The following is a 19,075-nucleotide window of genomic DNA, read 5'->3' on the forward strand; positions in this document are numbered from 1 at the left end:
AACTTAACCAAGATCAGTACCTTCACTCTTACCCTAGGTAAGAGTGAATAGAGTATTTTTGGATTCTATAAAGATTCAGAGTAATTAACAAATGTGGTCTGGCTGAAGACACACTCCTGGAGCTTAACACAAATGAGGGAAAGAAAACCTCTGTGACATTAAAACCATTTTGCTGTAGTTATAGAAAATATGAAATTATATTACCAGCTTTTAAAAGGATAGCTATTGAAAACTGATTTCCTTAGTTTCCAATCTAACCTGCTAATATATTACCTTGTGACTAGAGGTTGCACATCACATGTATCATTACAGTAATCATATTGTACTCCACTTTAGCTTAATATTAGAAAGAACCAACTGTCCATTTCCATTAATTATCGTAACTACAATTTATTGAATACTTAAGTCCCTTTAGGTGCTGCTTACAAAGGCTAAATTAATATTAAACTAAGTGCATTTATGCCCTTATCAGAAAACATAGGCACACCAGAACCGCCAGAACATCAAGGAAGCTCATGATAAATGACTGTAAGATAAAAAAAAAAAAAATTTATAATGTTTCTTCTTTTAACTCCAATTTTCTCTGCCTCCCACCATTTCCCCAAAATAAGACCAAAGGAAAACACTTGGGTGGCATACGAAAAGACAATATTTATTTTACTCAAGCTTTCCTATAAGAAGTTAAACAAAAACAATCCCTGGTTGAAGACTACTGAAAATGTTAACATTGTTTCGCATAACCCTTCAGTGCCCAGATGAAGGAAAAAACGTAACTGAATGAAAGAATAAGAATGACCATCCTGACAGTGGGTTTGCTTAGGTATGTGAGGAAAAAAATCCACAAAGGTTAGACCTAAAATAGTAAATGAGCCTGCTAGTTTCCCACAGAAGACTCCAAGAGCTCCGAAGACCTAGGGATCACTTTTTAGCAACTATAAAACCACCACAGGTGTTCCCATAACTTGCCTTTCCCTTCCTTTTCCCTCAGCTATTTTACTGCTAAAAGAGAAGGATGGGAATGAAAGGTCACTTCCCCGCTCCCAGACTGCATGACTGTCAACAGCAATGCTCCTTGGGAATTTCACAGCATCCTCTTCACGGCCATCTAAAGAGGATAACAGTAAAAACGGCTAGGCTGAGGCATGGGTTTTGCTTCTAGAATTATAAACTACCTGGAAAGGAATTAATCGCACTCCTAGACAGGAAAACCAAATATTTTTTCTAGAGAACAGCAGAACAAAGTGGAACACCTACCATACTTGGATCCCGGCCTCAATCTGACTTCAAGAATGAAAGCACAAGGAGGAAACAACTTTACATCTGCCATTGTCATGAAACCTAATTTCCTCAGAGAAGCCAGGGCACTATGCTTCTCCATGGCCACGGAAGCAGGTTGCCACTTGTACCCAAACCTGTAGAGAGTGAGAGTTTCTTATCTCCTCTCCCTAGGAGCAGAAATTGCAAGTAGCATCACCATGTTAATATCATTGGTGAATGTTGGGAGAACTTGTGATGTAAAGTTCTCAAGTTCCGACCAGTAATATGAGTCTGCGTGTGAGGAGAGAAATGGGGTGTGGGGAGATGGCTCTCATTTTCCATACTTCTTTAAATTTGGAGGAAGTAAGAATAGAGGGTATATATATGGCTATGTTGTGGGGATAGGTGAGAATGGAACCCAACATATACCCCCAAAAAAACACCATAAACAGAGCCTTGGATGGCTGGCTATCAATGTAAGACACAAAAGCTATTTAATTAATCATTTATGGCAGAGAAAAGAGGAATCCTGGGCCCATCTTGTAAAGAAAGAGAAGATTCAACTATTCTTTTTTCTCAAACAGCAAAGTTCTAAGTGAAGATAATACCTCATCTCTGTTTAGAAAATGCATAGATAAATATCAATGCTGAAAACCCTCACACTGAAGTTACAAAATATGCAAGAATTAGGCATTGTTTCTTGGTCTACTCACACTTAACCTGAGACGCAAATTATCCTGTGCTCCTCTAGGTATCCTGCAGATTTACATCCTAATTTCCAATGAAAGTCAAAAGACTAAGAAAGGGAAGGAGGGATAATGCAAAAGGGGGAAATCAGTGTGGGAGCTGTGGAGTTAAAAGGTCTGAAAAATGGCTAGTGGAGATTAAAAAAAAAAAGTGGTAAGAACTGAGGAGTCCCAAATAGACTGTAAACCCTGGAAGGGGTCTGTGCTTCACACCTGGGGGCCTAGCACAAGCCAAAGACACAGTAAATACTAACTGAGTAGCAGAGGTAAAGACAATACATCATTAGAGACTTCATAGTTGAAACTCTAATACCCAAGGAGTCATTCTACCTCCACTGCCCTTAACAGTCTACGATGGCTTTGAAAGGTGCTGGCAAAGAAACTGCCTCTGCCTTTTCTGTAGTTGTTATCATCATGGCCAACACTGATTTCTGGGGCTTTCAAAGTGGAGGAAAATGCTGTCAAAGGGAAGGATGACTCCAGACCATTAAGAGATTGTTTTGTTTTGTTTTGTTTTTGAGACAGAGTCTTGCTCAGTTGTCCAGGCGGGAGTGCAGTGGCATGATCTCTGGCAACTGCAACCCTCCACCTCCCAGCTTCAAGTGATTCTCTTGCCTCAGCCTCTCGAGTAGCTGGGATTACAGGCACACACACCCACACCTGGTTAATTTTTGTACTTTTAGTAGAGACAAGGTTTCACCATTTTGGCCAGGCTGGTCTCAAACTCCTGACCTCAAGTGATCTGCCCACCTTGGCCTCCCAAAGTGCTGGGATTATAGGTGTGAGCCACTGCACTGGGCCCAGATGGTTAAAAGAGTTTTAACAGCCACACACATGGTTCAATGGGATCCCAGACAATAGATATTAGATTGTATCAATTTTGTTTGCTACATGTTCTTTGTGACTCAAGTTTGACATTAGCATTTGCACCCAAAATGAGTTCCCCTACAAATTACACAAAGTATTGATCCCTTAGGAAGTTGTCACAACTCTTGATAAGATTAACTCTACTGCTTTCATCATTTTTTGCTTTGTCCCCTAGTTTGAAGCCTGCAGGTTTTTATAATTCAATGAGAATGACTCCACGCTCTTCTCCAAAGGGCCCATTATTTTTAGTTTTTCGGTGCACGACTCAACATAAAGACCTATGGCTCTTATGAGCTGCCTGTTTTTAAATGGTGCAGTAGTTTCAGTTTCCATTTAATAAGTCCCCAGATAACAAATGGAGAATGGGAAGAATCTTCACAAGGTCACATTGAAGGTAAAAAATAAATTATCTCCATCACTGAGACGCTTTCTTCAGGTTTTCTATCAGCACTACAGAGTCGGTTTCTTCCTTGGTTTGCTTCTCATAGATGTCGTACTTCTTCCAGTGCTAGAAGGGAGGAAAAAACACATACACAATGACATTCCTAAATAATGTTCTTTCCCTGAGTATTTACTGCCAATGCTTATTTTTAGGTTTGTTGTGTGCGTGGAACCACAAGTGTATGACTTCCTGGGTTTTGTTTTTGTCTTTTTTGACCTAAGGATCTTTATCTATCTGAATGATTAATGAAACAAAACAATCAGGAATTAACATTAAATTGAGGAGGGAATCATGGGATAGTTACATGATGTACAATGACTATCCACAGATAAACAAATTTGGACATTTCAAACATTGGAAACAAAATCTATTAAGAAGAATAAAAGGATGTCATGCCCTTCTTAGACCAACTGTTTCACTGAGACCTTTAGCACCTTTATTTTCTTAATGCTTATTGCTCCAGAGATATAATAGGCTCAAAATGTCAAGTAACATCGAGATGAATGGCAAAACATAAGCTGTTCCAAAAGTCTTACTGCAATTGAAATTGCTGAAAGACCCTATATTAAGAGCTCCATCTAACATCATTAGCTAGGACAGGAAATTACACAGAAGGCACACTTATCTTGAACCCAATTCAAGCATGTCTGTTATGGTAAAAGCCAACATCCTGGTCCTTGCCTTTTTTACTTGTAAATCAGAGGAAAGGGTGAAACCTGAGCTCAGTCTTCTCATCTGTAAAATAAAGTTGTTAGACTAAACCACGGGTCAGCAAACTATAGTCCACAGGTCAAATCTGGCTGAATGCCTGTCTTTGTTTCTGTATGGCCTTCATCTGCATTCATGTTATAATGGCAGAGTTGAGTTGTGACAGAGGCTGAATGGCTTGCAAAAACAAAATCATTTACTATCTGGCCCTTAAGAGAAAAAAGTCTGCCAAATCCTGCATTAGATTATGTCTAAGCTCATTTTCTGCACTGATGTTCTCAGGGAAAAAAATGGAAAAAAGAAAAACAGAAACAAGAGCTGCCTCAGGTTGTGCAATTGAAGACAGACTGAGCAAGTTAAGAGATGAGGGGATAAGTTGGGAAATAGTGCTCAAAATATGCTAATTATTCTAAATAAATTGTATAACCCTGACACACCTACTAGAATGGCTAAAATTAAAAATATTGACAATTCCAAGTGCTCATGAGAATGCAGAGAAACTGGATCTCTTATGTATTGTTGGTGAAAACAAGATCGTGCAGTCATTATGGAAAACAGTCTGACAGCTGGTTATAAAATAACACATACACTTACCACATGACCCAGAAATCCTACTCCCTGGTATTTACCCAAGAGAAATGAAAACATGTCATACAAAGACTTCTACATGCATGTTTATAGCATTTTCACTCATGAGAGATAAAAAGTAGATACAACTCTGATGTCCTTGAACAAGCGAATGGTTAAATAAACTGGTACAACCATATCATAGAATACTGCTCAGCAATAAAAGGAAATGAACTACTGACACATGCAACAATGTGGATGTCTCTTAAATGCATTAGGCTGAGTGAAAGAAGCCAAGCTCACAAAGCCATATACTGTGTGATACCATTTATAGGACATCTTGAAAATGTAGGATTTTAGGGACAAAAAAACAGATCAGTGTTTGCAAGGATCTAGGATTAACAGAGGAGGTTGATGCAAAGGAGCAGAAGAGAGCTTTTAGGAGTTGATGTAAATATTCTACATTTTTATTGGAGTAATGGTTACAAAATTATATAATTTGCTGAAATTCTTCTAACTGAACACTCAAAAAAGAGTAAATTTTATTGTAAATTACACCTCAAACTTGATTTTAAAACATGTGAAGTGTTCAGATTTCTAATAAAAAAATCTGAAAAAATTATATAACCTTGAAAAAATGGCTTCTTTAATAAATGACACTAAGACAACAAGCTGAAATTCTTCTAACAACACTCAAAAGAGTAAATTTTGTTGTAAATCACACCTCAAACTTGATTTTTAAACATGTGAAGTGTTCAGATTTCTAATAAAAAAATCTGAAAAAAATATATAATCTTGAAAAAATGGCTTATTTAATAAATGACACTAAGACAACTGGGTAATATAAGCATTTGAAAACAATGCTAAACCCTACCTCATAGCCTACATGAATAAATCCCTGATGGATTAAACATCTCAGTGTAAAAAACAAAATCAAATAAGTACTAGAAAAATATGTAGAGGAACAACTATATACATCTAAGGTAGAAAGGGCTCTTTACACCTAAAAATACAGGAAGATTTGACTGCATAAAAAAGAAAACAAAACTTTTGTACATCATTAATCACCCTAAATACAATACAAAGGAAAACATAGATAAGAAGCCAAAGGGTTAATATCTAATATGTAAAGAACTTTACAAATCACCAAAAGATGAATACAACAAGGAAAAATGGACATGGAACAAGAATTTCACAAAAGAATTCATTCAAGCCAATGAACTTGGGAAAAAGTACAAAACCTGTTTTCTCATCTATCAACTTGGCAAGTATTTTTAAATTAGGTAACATCATATCGGCAAAAGTGTGGTCAAACAACCAATCAAACATACTACTGGTAGGTATATGAACTGGCACAACTTAGTTGTAATCTATGCTTCTCATGAAAAAATTAAAGTTTGTACATTTCAATGCCTCAGTTTCCTTAACACAAGGGAATCATACTCTCCATATATAACCTGGGTGTTTCACCTAACAGCATATGTTACATATTTTTATACATCAGTAAAAGTGATCTACCTCATTTTAACCTCTACATAATATTTCTTTCTTTTTCTTTTTTTTTTTTAACAGTCCAGAGGTCTTTTTTTTTTTAACACCTCTTATGCCATGAATTCATAGGGAATAGGTTCCAGCAGCTCAGGCTCCTTCCCATTGGTTCTCACAAAGTGTGCTTCTCTGGGTGGAGCAGGCTGGCGCTTCAGTTGGACCCAGGTACCTTTCTCTTTGGCTTCTTTTTTTTTTCTGATCATTTTCCTTCACACGTTTTAGGAAGCGATCTCGGCTCTTAGAGTGCTTGATGTGCTCAATACGCACATTAATTCTCTTGGCAAGAATCTTGCCCTTAACTTGTTTGTTTACAACAATGCCAAAAGCATGCTGGGTAACACTGTAGCCCCTTCCAGTTTTGCCATGATAACATTTGTTGGGCATTCCTTTTTGAACAGTACCCATTCCCTTGATGTCTACAATATCACCTTTCTTATAGATTTGCATACGCGTGGCCAAAGGAACAACTCCATGTTTTCTAAAAGGCCTAGAGAACATGTATCGAGTGCCTCTCCTGTTTCCCTTTGTGTTCGTCATTTTGGCAAATTACTGGAAGATGGCAGTTCCAGCCGAAAGGACAACCTCGACATAATATTTCATTGCATGAATGCACCATAACTTATTTAGCCAGTTTCCCTAATGAGAATTTACTTAGTACAACCTTTCGGTATGACAATTTGTCAATACAGGTAGAATATCCCTTATCCAAAATGCTTGGGAGCAGAAGTATTTCAGATTTTGGAATATTTGCACTATATACTTACTGGCTGAGCATCACTAATACAAAAATCTGAAATCCGAAATGTTGCGATGAACATTTCCTTTGAACATCATGTTAGCACTCAGAAAGTTTCAGATTTTGGAGCATGCTGCATTTTAGATTTTCAGATTAGGAATACCCAGCCTATATCAATCAAAGAGTTTAAAATATATATACCTTACCCCTTGATCAAGTAATCTGGTTTGTAACAATTTATCCTAAGACAGTAACAAAATATTAATACATATGCTTATACTTAGCTGTGAAATGATGCCTATATAACGAAATTGAGGATTCATCCAAATGCCCAATAATAGGAATTTGGTTAAGTACATTATAATATATGCACACAATGGAATGTCCTTTAGCCACTAAAAAGTATATTATAGGGGACCAGGCTTGACTAACTTTTCCTGAAGATGCCTAGATAAGAAGTAATTTTGGTTTTGAGCGCCATATAGTCTCTGTGCCTATAATAATACAACTCTGTTGTTGTAGCATGAAAGCAGCCATAGACGATATATAAATAAATGGGCCTGGCCAACATAACTTTATGACACTGAAATCTTAATTTCATGTGCCATGAAATAGTATTCTTAGATTTTTTTCCCAACTATTTAAAAGCACAAAAGCCATTCTTAGGTTAAAGATTGTACAAAAAAGTGGTAGGCAGGATTTGCCCCTTAATCTATAGTTTGCAGAAAAATTCTGGGAAGAAGATGGTGGTCGCAGCATAGTTCTTGAATCTTCCCTAATGTCACCACAAAAAAAATACAGGTGGGAAATATAAGTAGGAAAGCAAAGTCAAAATCTACCAACACAATCTACAACAAAACAAGATGAAAATGATTCCCCGACAAACCTCAAAGTAAGAGTGAATGCAGACAAATTAGAGATAGTTACAAGACCAAAATGGCATTAGCTATGGAAGAGTACATAAACAGACTCAACATGGCATCCTATAGATCTGAGAACTGTAAAATAACTCAAACTTCAGCAAGCAAATATATAAACAACTGAAAAAGGGAGGGTTTTACATCTTCAAGCAATGATTGAGTGCAAGGAGTCCATGGTCTAGACTGAAAGCAGCCTGGGCCTCCAGAAACTCTCAAAACTAATCCCTAATCTCTTCCAGAGCAAGGCTGCACTCTGAGGAAAAACCAGTGAGACTGGATTACAAATTGGCCAAGACAGGAACGAGAAAGACAAAAAAGAAAGCCTAGATAAAAGCAGAAAAGGTAGACAGAAAGGGCCAGGAGATTTCAGAATGTAATTCACCATAATTCTCAAAAACGATAGAGGACGGAACTCTAGAGTCATAACATTAGGAAAAATAAACTTGGCTCAATCAAGCCTCCTTCTAAAAGTTCCGGAAACTAATGTCATGCAAAAATGAGCAACAGAGGCCAGGCCTGGTTGTTCATGCCTGTAGTCCCAGCACTTGGGAGGCCACGGCAGAAGGATTGCTTGAGCCCAGGAGTTTGAGACCAGCCTGGGAAACATGATGAAACTCCACTTCTGCAAAAAAACACATTTTTTAAAAAAATGTTTAAAATTATAAAATAAAATAAAAAGGAGCCACAGAATAATATTCTTACAGAACTAAAACAGAAAATATTCACAAAATAGATTGAAACTATAACAATATTTCAAAACTAGCCAAAGTATATTAATAAAGTTACATGATATGAAAAAGGAAACAATGTAGAAGAATATATTAAAAGTCAATATAAACAACTCAGAAAATAGATGACAAAACTCAGGGAAGAATTAAAAGTAAAAGAAGGCCAGGCGCAGTGGCTCACACTTGTAATCTCAGCACTTTGGGAGGTCGAGGTGGATGGATCACTTGAGGTCAGGAGTTTAAGGCCAGCCTGACCAACATGGTGAAATCCTGCCTCTACTAAAAATATAAAATTAGCCGGGCGAGGTGGCAGGGGCCTGTAATCCCAGCTATTCGGGAGGTTGAGGCAGGAGAATCACTTGAACCTGGGAGGCAGAGATTGCAGTGAGCCAAGATCACACCAGTGCACTCCAGCCTGGTTGATAAAGACTCCATCTCAAAAAATAAAAAATAAGTAAAAGAAAATAATCATTACAAAATTGAAGACTAAGCTAGAAGAAACATGGGGCAAATAAACATAACACATCATCAGATGAGACCTTAAAGAAATAGATGAACGGTATGATTTTTATTAACAAAAAAGAAATGAAGGTGGGTGAAAATTATTCAAGAGGCTGTGAAAGGGCTGGAAGGGCTGGGTGCAGTGGCTAACACCTATAATCCCTTAACTTTGGAAGGCCCAGTTGAGGAATAACTTGAAGCCAGTAGTTTAAGACCAACCTGGGCAACATAGCAAGACTGGGTCTCTAAAAAACATTTAAAAATTAGCCAGGCATGCTGGCACACGCTTGTCCCAGCTAGTCAGGAAGCTGAGTTGGGAGGTTCATTTGAGCCCAGAAGTTGGAGGCTGCAATGAGCTATCATGGTGCCACCACACTCCAGCCCAGGCAACAGAGAAAGAACCTGTGTTAAAACAAAAAAGATGTGAAAGATCAAAGAAAACAAGGGAATAGAATAACTAACATCTATAAGTGAAGAAACTTTTACTAAAAATTTAAAAAATAGATTTAAAATTACATACTGAGAAGGCATGCCATATACCACAGAAAATCACAACACCAACAGATATTCTGGTAAAATTATTAGACTATGAAGAAAAAAATCTTTTGACAGTCAGGGAAAAAGACCAAGTGTTTTAACACAGGAGGAGAATTATATTTTCTGCTGACTCTGACAACAACATATTATGCCAGAAGAAAATGGATGGCACATTTAAGAAACGCAAGGCAGTATCTATGAGCCATGGATTTTATATCTTGCCAAAATGACTTTCAATGATAAATGTAGTGAATTCCATCAATGTGTAAATAACTTAGGAAATGCCAGTCCCATCAATCCTTCCTGAGAAAACTTTCGAGCTTCAAACAACTCAAATGACTGGAGCAATGTTGACATAAAGAATGGTAGTGAGCATCAAGTGTATATCCACACACTGAAGTAAGACTAAGTGAGGGCTCTATGTGAGGACGCCCACAATGGAGATAGTCAACAACTGTAAAAATGGGGAGCAAATGGGAAGAGCATATAGAAAAACTGCTTTTCAATCATCATTAAAAATTATTTTATAATAAATCAAAAGTTCAGAAATTCCTTTAGTTTAATTCTCATTTGTTACATTCAAATACAATTCAATATGACAGTGTTATTAAGACACATAGTAAAGGTTCAGTAAGTATGAACTATTATTATTGTGGCTGCTATTATTCCATTTATCACTAAAGGTATTTCAGTTTCCCTATGTTGTTCACATACCATTAAAGATAGTTATGTCGGGTGACAGGATTAAGAGTGATTTTGTTTTTCTCTCTTGCGTATCTGTAGTTCTAATTTGTTTATACTAAATGTGTATTGCTTTTAAAAGAAATATATATATTTATAAATATATGAATATATTTATAAATTAAAATAAATACAATTAATATATTTTATATATTTTTATTTATTTATTTATTTATTTAGAGATGGAGTCTTGCTCTTGTCACCCGAGGCTGGAGTGCAATGGTGCAATCTTGGCTCACTGCAACTTCCGCCTCCTGGGCCCAAGTGATTCTCCTGCCTCAGCCTCCCAAGTAGCTGGGATTAGAGGCGCACACACTGTGCCCAGATAATTTTTGCATTTTTATTAGAGATAGGGTTTCATCATGTTGGCCAGATTGGTCTCAAATTCCTGACCTCAGGTGATCTGTCTGCCTTGGCCTCCAAAGTGATAAGAAAAAAAAAATTAATTAAAAATTGCATGAATGTATAGTGGTGAAGCGTGTGTATGTGTGTGTGTCTGTAACATGGATTTTTCACAAATAAAAACTGTGTAACTATTTAAAATACAACCTGAAAATTACACTTTCATTTCTGGTCATTAGACCTAACAGTCGGCTGTGCTGGACAAGAAAAAAACAATTTGTTTTAATGAGGTGAACTCTACAGCAGAAAGGGCTTCTCAGAATACATTAATCTTTCTGATTGCCTTTTTTCCATTCCCAAAATTTGAATTACTCTCATTTTCACCCTTTATCAACACACTGGCCTTTTCCTGAGTACTGCTTCAGTATGTCCATGTAAGGTAAAATAAATAAATGCAATGGCTCTGTCCTATCATTCAATTCTGTGAATTATATGCCTGCCTAATTTTAAAACCACTTGCAGAAAAAAAAAAAAAATAAATCCACACAATTACCAGTCCAGAATTCAATCCTTACTGACAATTTTAAAAACAAGGTAATCAGCAACAGAATAATGGCCAAAGATGAAAAACATCACAGATGAAGAGAATCAGTGATTAGGAGGCTTACACAACTGGCCTTTAGTGGGTAATTATCTGAACCTAGGAAAACAGCATATTATATAGGCTTTCATGCTTTAAAGACATAAATTTGGTAGTACAATGAAACATCAAGTATCAAGTTAAGATTACTTTCAAGATTTGGTTACTTTCCACAGCGGATTTTCTACAGAAGTGAAGTGGGTTTCATTTATCTTAGCCTGATGCAAAAACACTGGCCTTTGGTATACAAGTATACCTATTTCATACCCCAGTCTTCTTCAGATCAATATTCAAAATAGAAAATTACACAAAATGAATTGTAGATCTCCACACCTTAAAATCATCACAACTTGAAAAACAAGTTGAGGCTTGGCATGGTGGCTCATGCCTGTAATGCCAGCACTTTGGGAGGCCAAGGCAGGCAGATCACTTGAGCCCAGGAGTTTGACACTAGCCTGGGCAACATGGAAAACCTATCTCTACAAAAATACATACATACATACAAAAAATTAGCTGGGCATGGTGGTGCATGCCTGTAGTCCCAGCTACTTGGGAAGCTGAGGTGGGAGGATCACCTCAGCCCAGGAGGTTGAGGCTGCAGTGAACTATGATTGTACCACTGCACTCTAGCCTGGGTGACAGAGGGAGACTCTGTCCCCCCAAAAAAAGAAAGAAAGTCACATTTTGCAAAACTTGAACAATAAGTTGTCAATTAAATACTTTTAATTTTCCATATTTGGAAGCTTTTATATTCCACAGTTAGATTGCTTTAAAGGAAATTTATTGTACTAATTAACACATAATAATTTTTCTAAATTATTATAATTACTAAGGTCTCATAGAAATGTTTTTGATCAGACCCATGAATCTCTTTATCAAAATGTTTGAGAAATATTTTTGTTTGTCATTTACTCCAAATGATAAGGTATTTGTTAAAGAGTTATTATTTTCTGTTTATTATAATTGGTTTTTGTTTCATATTTTTATGTGAATAAAGATTCTTAATATCAAAAAAAAAGTTGAATGTGATGGTATGGAGGGGAACAACTTAGTACTATCTAAGGAATCTATTAATTCACTCCTCACTTTAAAAACTGATAAATAAAGGGAAATAATTAAATATGCAGCTTGCCTTTTTAGTAGGAACTGAATTTCAGAAGAACCAAAGAGCTCAGTTGATGACTGAAAGCAGCGCTTTATAGATAAGTGCCAGCTTATAAATGTAGAAATAGGCCGGGCATGGTGACTCACGCCTGTAGTTCCAGCAATTTGGGAGGCTGAGGCAGGAGGATTGCTTGAGCCTAGAAATTTGAGACCCTGTCTCTACAAAAGAAATTTAAAAGTTAGCTGAGTGTGGTGGTACATGATTCCCAGCTATTCAGGAGGCTGAGGCAGGAAAATTGCTTGAGCTCAGGAGGTCGAGGCTACAGTGAGCAGAGATTGCATCACTGTACTCCAGCCTCAGTGACAGAGCAAGACCCTGTCTCAAAAAAAACATAAAGTAAATATAGAAATGATAGAAAGAGAAAAACTGTAATAATCAATCTCTAAGGAAATTATTGATGCAAGCAAGAATACGAACTGATGTCAAAAGCATTAGCTGAAGACTTGACAAGATGCTAGCATAAAACTACACAGATTATCTGTGTTGAAGCAATGGGGGAAAAAGTGCAGATGGCAGGCGGGGACATGCTGTTATCACCTTAAATATAGTAGTCAATCTCAGCCACTATCTTAGCCACAATTTGAGCAGATGGAAATACTTGAATATGGACTGAGTATTAGATGAAATTAAGGAATTAATAATTTTTAAAGTACAGTAATGCTATTTTGCCTATGTAGGAAAGCATTTTTAGTTTTTAAAGATATACACTGAGGCTAGGGGCGGTGGCTCACGCCTGTAATCCCAGCACTTTGGGAGGTCAAGGTGGAGGGATCACCTGAGGTCAGGAGTTCCAGACCAGCCTGACCAATATGGTGAAACCCCATCTCTACTAAAAATACAAAAATTAGCCAGGCATGGTGGCACCACCTGTAGTCCCAGCTACTTGGGAGGCTGAGGCAGGAGAATCACTTGAACACGGGAGGCAGAGGTTGCGGTGAGCCGACATGCTGCCACCTGCACTCCAGCCTGGGTTACAGAGCAAGACTCCATCTCAAAAAAATAAATAAATAAATAAATAAATAAATAAATAAATAAATAAAGATATACACTGAAGTAAAAAATAACCATCAGCAGTATTTGGGTGTTATTTCCATGTTTAAAAAGCTGCCTTCTGATCAGGAATGTAAAAATGGCACAATGCTGAAAAGAAGAATTGGTTTCCAAGAAGCAGGGGGAGAATAGATATTTTTTATGGATAAAAGAAATGCAGATAGAGAGAAATAGCTATTCCCTCTGCAACTCCCCTTACCTCCCTTCAATATGGCCAGAAGCCCAATTGGTTACAAGGGAAAGGCAAATAGCAAAGCAACAGAAAGAAATGCTGTTGGCCAAAACGTTACTACAGTAATGAACAAAACATCATCAAAACACTAGTAACTTTAAGGAAAACTATACTGAAGATTTAATTTATTTATGGCCATAACTAAAGAAATTTTTATAAGAACAACTATCAATGGTGCAGTGTGGAAGAAGAGAGTGTTTAAAAAAGGACAAGGATTATTTCTTTCGATTGGAAGTTGATAACTTTGGGCTTATATGGCTTCTAGTCCAGGTTTTGCAGTTACCTCTCTATGTGACTGACAGAGTTTGCATATATGCCCCTGCCAAATTTCATACTCAATTTTAATCTTCAACATTGGAAGTGTGGCCTGGTGGGAAGTGTTTGGGTCACAGGGGCAGAGCCCTCATGGCTTAGTGCTGTCCTCACAACAGTGAGTGAGTTCTCATGAGATCTGTTTGTTTAAAAGTATATGGCAAACCTCCACCCCTTCTTGTTCCCACTCTCTCCATGTAAGAAACCTGCTACACCTTCACTTTCCACCATGACTGTAAGCTTCCTGAGGTACTCAATAGAAGCAGATGTGGCACCACACTTCCTGTGAAGCCTGCAGAATCATGAGCCAATTAAACCTCTTTTCTTTAAAAATTACCCAGTTTCAGTTATGCCTTTATAGCAATAACAGCAATACAAGATTGGCCTAACACAGTGATAGTCCTTGAGAAACTTCTCTGTGGCTCCTAATGTCCCTATCTCTAAAGAGAGGGAGAAGAGGCCAGGCATGGTGGCTCATGCCTGTAATCCCAGCACTTTGGAAGGCCAAGGCAGGTGCATCACCTGAGGTCAGAAGTTCAAGACCAGCCTGGCCAACGTGGTGAAACCCCATCTCTATTAAAAATACAAAAATTAGCTGGGTGTGGTTGTGGGCGCTTGTTTTCCCAGCTACTTGGGAGGCTGAGGCAGAAGAATCACTGGAACCCAGGAGGTAGAGGCTGCAATGGCACCATTGCACTCCAGCCTGGGCAACAGGAACAAAAACTCCATCTCAAAAAAACCAGAGAGAGAGAGAGAGAGAGAGAGAGATTGAGAATCTTCAGTTTTGAACATTTATAATTAAAGGGAAATAATTAAACATGTCAATATCCACCTCATTAGATGACCTTTAGGGCTATGTTCATTCAATAATTCAATGATTCCAGATGTAAAAGAATATGCAGCATATGCAGTTCAATTTATGAGAATTGATGCCATGTGAAGAAAGCAGAGTTTTTCATTTGGTTAAAAGCAGACATAAAAATTTGTTCTCTTACCATTCCCCCTCTTTGGAATTTTTATTATACTTTCAGTTTTAAAGAACTGATTTTGTTTAATGGTCTGCAATGGACAAAACAAAAATACCTTGTGCTTTTAATGGTCCATATTGTCAGTATATCTGCGTCACCAAATTACAGAATTATCTGACTCATCGGGACAAAAACAACATATTATCCTCTAGACAGCAAATTGAAAAAAGCAATTTTCTCATCTCTGAGAAAGATAATTGATCTGATTTTGCTGTCAATGTTACCATCATTCACGCTATTACTCAGACTTGAAAACTCGAAATTATTTTTTATTCTCCCTACCTCTCATCACCCACACAGACTCACCAAGTCATAATGAGTTGATTTCCTTTAATAATGTCTCTTACGTCAATCTCCTCTGCTCCCACCTAAGTTCAAGTCCCTATTATCTCTCAGACCTAGTTGACTACAATATTCTCTTTTCCCCGTAATGACTTGTACAGATTTTCTTTTATTATAAAAGTAGTACATGCCCAGTATAGGCAATCTGAAAAATTCAGAGAGGTAGACAGAGAATAATATCAGTTACCCACAATCCCTTTGCCTAGAAATAATCATTCATTTGGACCCATTTCCTTCCCCTCATTCTATGTATATATTAATGCATTTTCAACAAAAATTATGATTATAAAATGCTACATGTTTATGGTCTGTTTCTTATTCTTGTATCTTGAGTATTTTTTATAACATTAAATGCTTTGAAAACTTAATTTTTATTTGTTTAAACTAACTCTTGATTGTTGATGTTTCATTGGTTTCAAATTTTTCATGTTAAAAGCAAATGCTGCATTGACCACTCCCGTGCCATTGTTGGATTATTTCCTCAAAATTGGTTCCTAAAAATATAATCATAGACTTAAAGTTTCTTGTTACATTTTACCAGGTTGCCTTCCAGAAAGGATATATATCATTTTACAGGCCCACAAGCAGTGCATGAAAAGTGCCATTAATATACACAAGACATGACAGTATCTTCCCATTTAAAGCTATTTATAGTATGACCCCAAATCTTTTTCTCAGAAATCCCCTATCCCAACCCTCTACTTCTGTCATACAGACATCCCAGAAGATGGTGAGGTTCTTCAGGACAAGCATTCTATCTTACAAGAGGCAGCATAGCAGAAAGAGTAAGAGAAGTCTGGCATAAGACAGCCCTGGGTCAAATTCTATCTTTCCACCACGAGCTGTGTGACTGCAGCTAAATTGCCTAACCTCACTGGGGCTCCATTTCCTCATCTGTAAAATAATAACATGTTCTCCAGAGGGTGGTTATGTGGATTCAATAAGGTTATATAGGCAAAGCACTTAATATATTGTCTGGCACACAGCAGACTTTCAATAACGGTTAAAGTTGTTAGAGTACTTGTACAATTCCCAGCCTCCAGCATCTATCACAGCTGGTGAAATGAAGGAAGAGATGGGGGTAAATATCTTTATCAGTGATTTTCAAAGTGTGATCCATAGCCTCTCTTAGCAGGACAGAGATAATCTATGGGCTCCTGTTAAATATGCAGAGTCCTAGACCTCATCTCTGACCTGCCAAATCAGGATTTCTGGAGGGAACGCTCAGAAATCTATATTTCTTATAAGCACTCCAGTTGATTGTGACTCAACTAAAGTTGGAGAACTATAGTTATCATACTCGCTCCAGATACAGCATACAATTTCCTCATCAGGTATCTAACTTCTGGCTCTACATGCCCTGACTCCCAGGGTCTGGCAGAGTTATCTACTATCTGTGAAGATGATCTGGTGAAAAAGTGATCCAAATGAATCCTCCTCTGATAGCATATCTGCCTCTATGCCTTCCCTCCCTAACCAAATACCATCACTGCTATTGAGAATCACCCATTATTACAATAATTATTTGGGGATTAAAGACAAAAATAAATTATTATCAATAGTAATGTTAATCACTAACACTTATTAAGCACTTACAATGTGCCAGGTATGTTAAGCAGTTTCCATTCAATTAATTGTTGGGTATTTAATTTAACCCACATAACCCTATGAGGCAGGTGCTATTGTTACCTCCATTTTACTAATGAAAAAATTGAGTCACAGAGAAACTAAGGAAATTAGCCAAGGTCAAAAAGATGGTAAATGACACAGCAGAGATATGAATCCAGACAATCTGACTCCAGAAATCAGGCTATTATCTACCATGCAGTACTACTTCCCTAAATTAACTGCCCTATGCCTGTTATTATTCGTTTAAGATATACACAATGATAATAATATTTATTTCATTTAGTGTCTTTATTATTTCAGTAGGGTGGATGTATTATCATAGAAACCTCCAACCCTTTTATTCCCATAATGTCTTAGGTTTTTCTAGCCACAAATTCTAGCATGAGAGTCTGCAGGAAACCAACTGTGCGGGGTAGCGCTGCTCCACTTCCATGTCTTGGAGTCCTGCTTTCCAAGAAACAACATGAACACAACGCATTTCAATTGCTTACCATATGTTTCTATTTCTCCATATCAAGTTTTATAAATTATCCAAGAGTCAGAAGGCCTGCCCATTAGGCTAGCTTCATAAAGGAGGCCCCTCCGCCTGCATGTTTTGATAAAATATATCCCCTAACCCAGAGAGCGAATGGAGCCGAGTCATGTGAGATGAACAAAGAATTCTGAAGATGTCTTGACTGGTATGCTTGGACTGATTTTAAATCAGATCTTCTTCAAATTTTTAAAAAATAAATTATACTTTATAAGAACTAATTTCAAAATGAAATTCTGATACATGCTACATGAATGAACCTTTAAAACATTATGATAAATAAAATAAGCCAGACACAAAATGACAAATACTGTATGATTTCATATACAGGAGGTACCTAGAATATTCAATTCATAGAGACAGAAAGTAGAACAGAGGCTACCAGGGGTGGGAGGAATGAGGGGTTGGGGAATTATTGTTCAACAGGCACAGTTTCCATTTGGGATGATGAAAAACTTCTGGAAAGAGATAGTGGTGATGGTTGCACAACTTATAATGACACTGAATTGTATACTCTTTTTTTTTTTTTTTTTTAATGGAATCTCGCTCTGTCACCCAGGTTGGAATGCAGTGGCATGATCATGGCTCACTGCAACCTCAAACTCCTGGGCTCAAGGGATCCTCCCCCACCTCAATCTCCTGTGTGCCTGGGACTACAGGTACATGCCACTGCACCCGGCTAATTTTTATATATTTTGTAGAAACAGGGTCTTGCAAAAAATATATACTTTTTTTATATATACATATTTTTATGTATATATATTAATACATAAAAATATATAAATATATATATTATATATAATATAAAAATATATATATATCAATTAGCTGGGTGCAGTGGTCTCACGTCCAGGCTGGTCTCAAACTGCTGGGCTCAAGTGATCTTCCTGCCTCAACCTCCCAAAGTGTTGGGATTACAGGTGTGAGCCACCACCCCCAGCCTGAACTGTATATTTAAAAATGCTTAAAATGGTAAATCTTATGTTATGGATACTTTACCACAATTTTTAAAAATCCTATAGCTTTAAAAAAAAAATTTCAAGCCCCACAAAATCTGTTCTTACCAGAGTATCATCATTCTGGTCTCCAAACATTTCTTTAAAAATCTTGCCAGGATCAGGAATTGGAGGGAATATAATGATCTTGAGCCTTAAGAAAACAGAGATATTTTGATTCAAACCTTCCAGTCCAAAGGAGGGTCCCACATAAATACCATATTATTTAATATTTAATAAATATTAAAAGAGGGCATGGACAAAAGACATGGTATGCAAGTCATCTTTATTAACAAGGCAGTTGTAAAGAAATTTCTAAAATAGGGTACAAGAAAATCAATATTCTAAGGGCATTCAGTTCCATTCTTGCCCATAGGTGGAGCACAGGGACCATCAGGATAAGTGAATCACTTATACCCTATCATTTAAATCAGGCGTCTCCAAACTACGCCCACAGGCCCGCATGCAGCCCCCCCCAGGCCATTTATCCGGCCCCCCACCGCACTTCAG

At 37.3% G+C, this 19,075-nt stretch overlaps 1 protein-coding gene across 1 annotated transcript in view; it reads right to left on the bottom strand.

The window, feature by feature from the left end:
* Positions 1–631: 631 nt before the first annotated feature.
* The window catches only part of IL13RA1 (interleukin 13 receptor subunit alpha 1), a 70,487-nt gene continuing 52,043 nt past the window's right edge, over positions 632–19,075 (bottom strand). The window contains exons 10-11 of the mRNA XM_010341692.3: positions 18,635–18,719; positions 632–3,378 (exon numbers count right to left, since the gene is read on the bottom strand). Of these exons, the coding sequence (XP_010339994.1) occupies positions 3,286–3,378; positions 18,635–18,719 (178 nt within the window). The 3' untranslated portion in view covers positions 632–3,285. The remainder of the gene's footprint in view (positions 3,379–18,634; positions 18,720–19,075) is intronic.

The sequence above is a fragment of the Saimiri boliviensis genome, chromosome X (genome assembly GCF_048565385.1).
Source record: "Saimiri boliviensis isolate mSaiBol1 chromosome X, mSaiBol1.pri, whole genome shotgun sequence".
In the NCBI taxonomy this organism is placed as follows: domain Eukaryota; kingdom Metazoa; phylum Chordata; class Mammalia; order Primates; family Cebidae; genus Saimiri; species Saimiri boliviensis.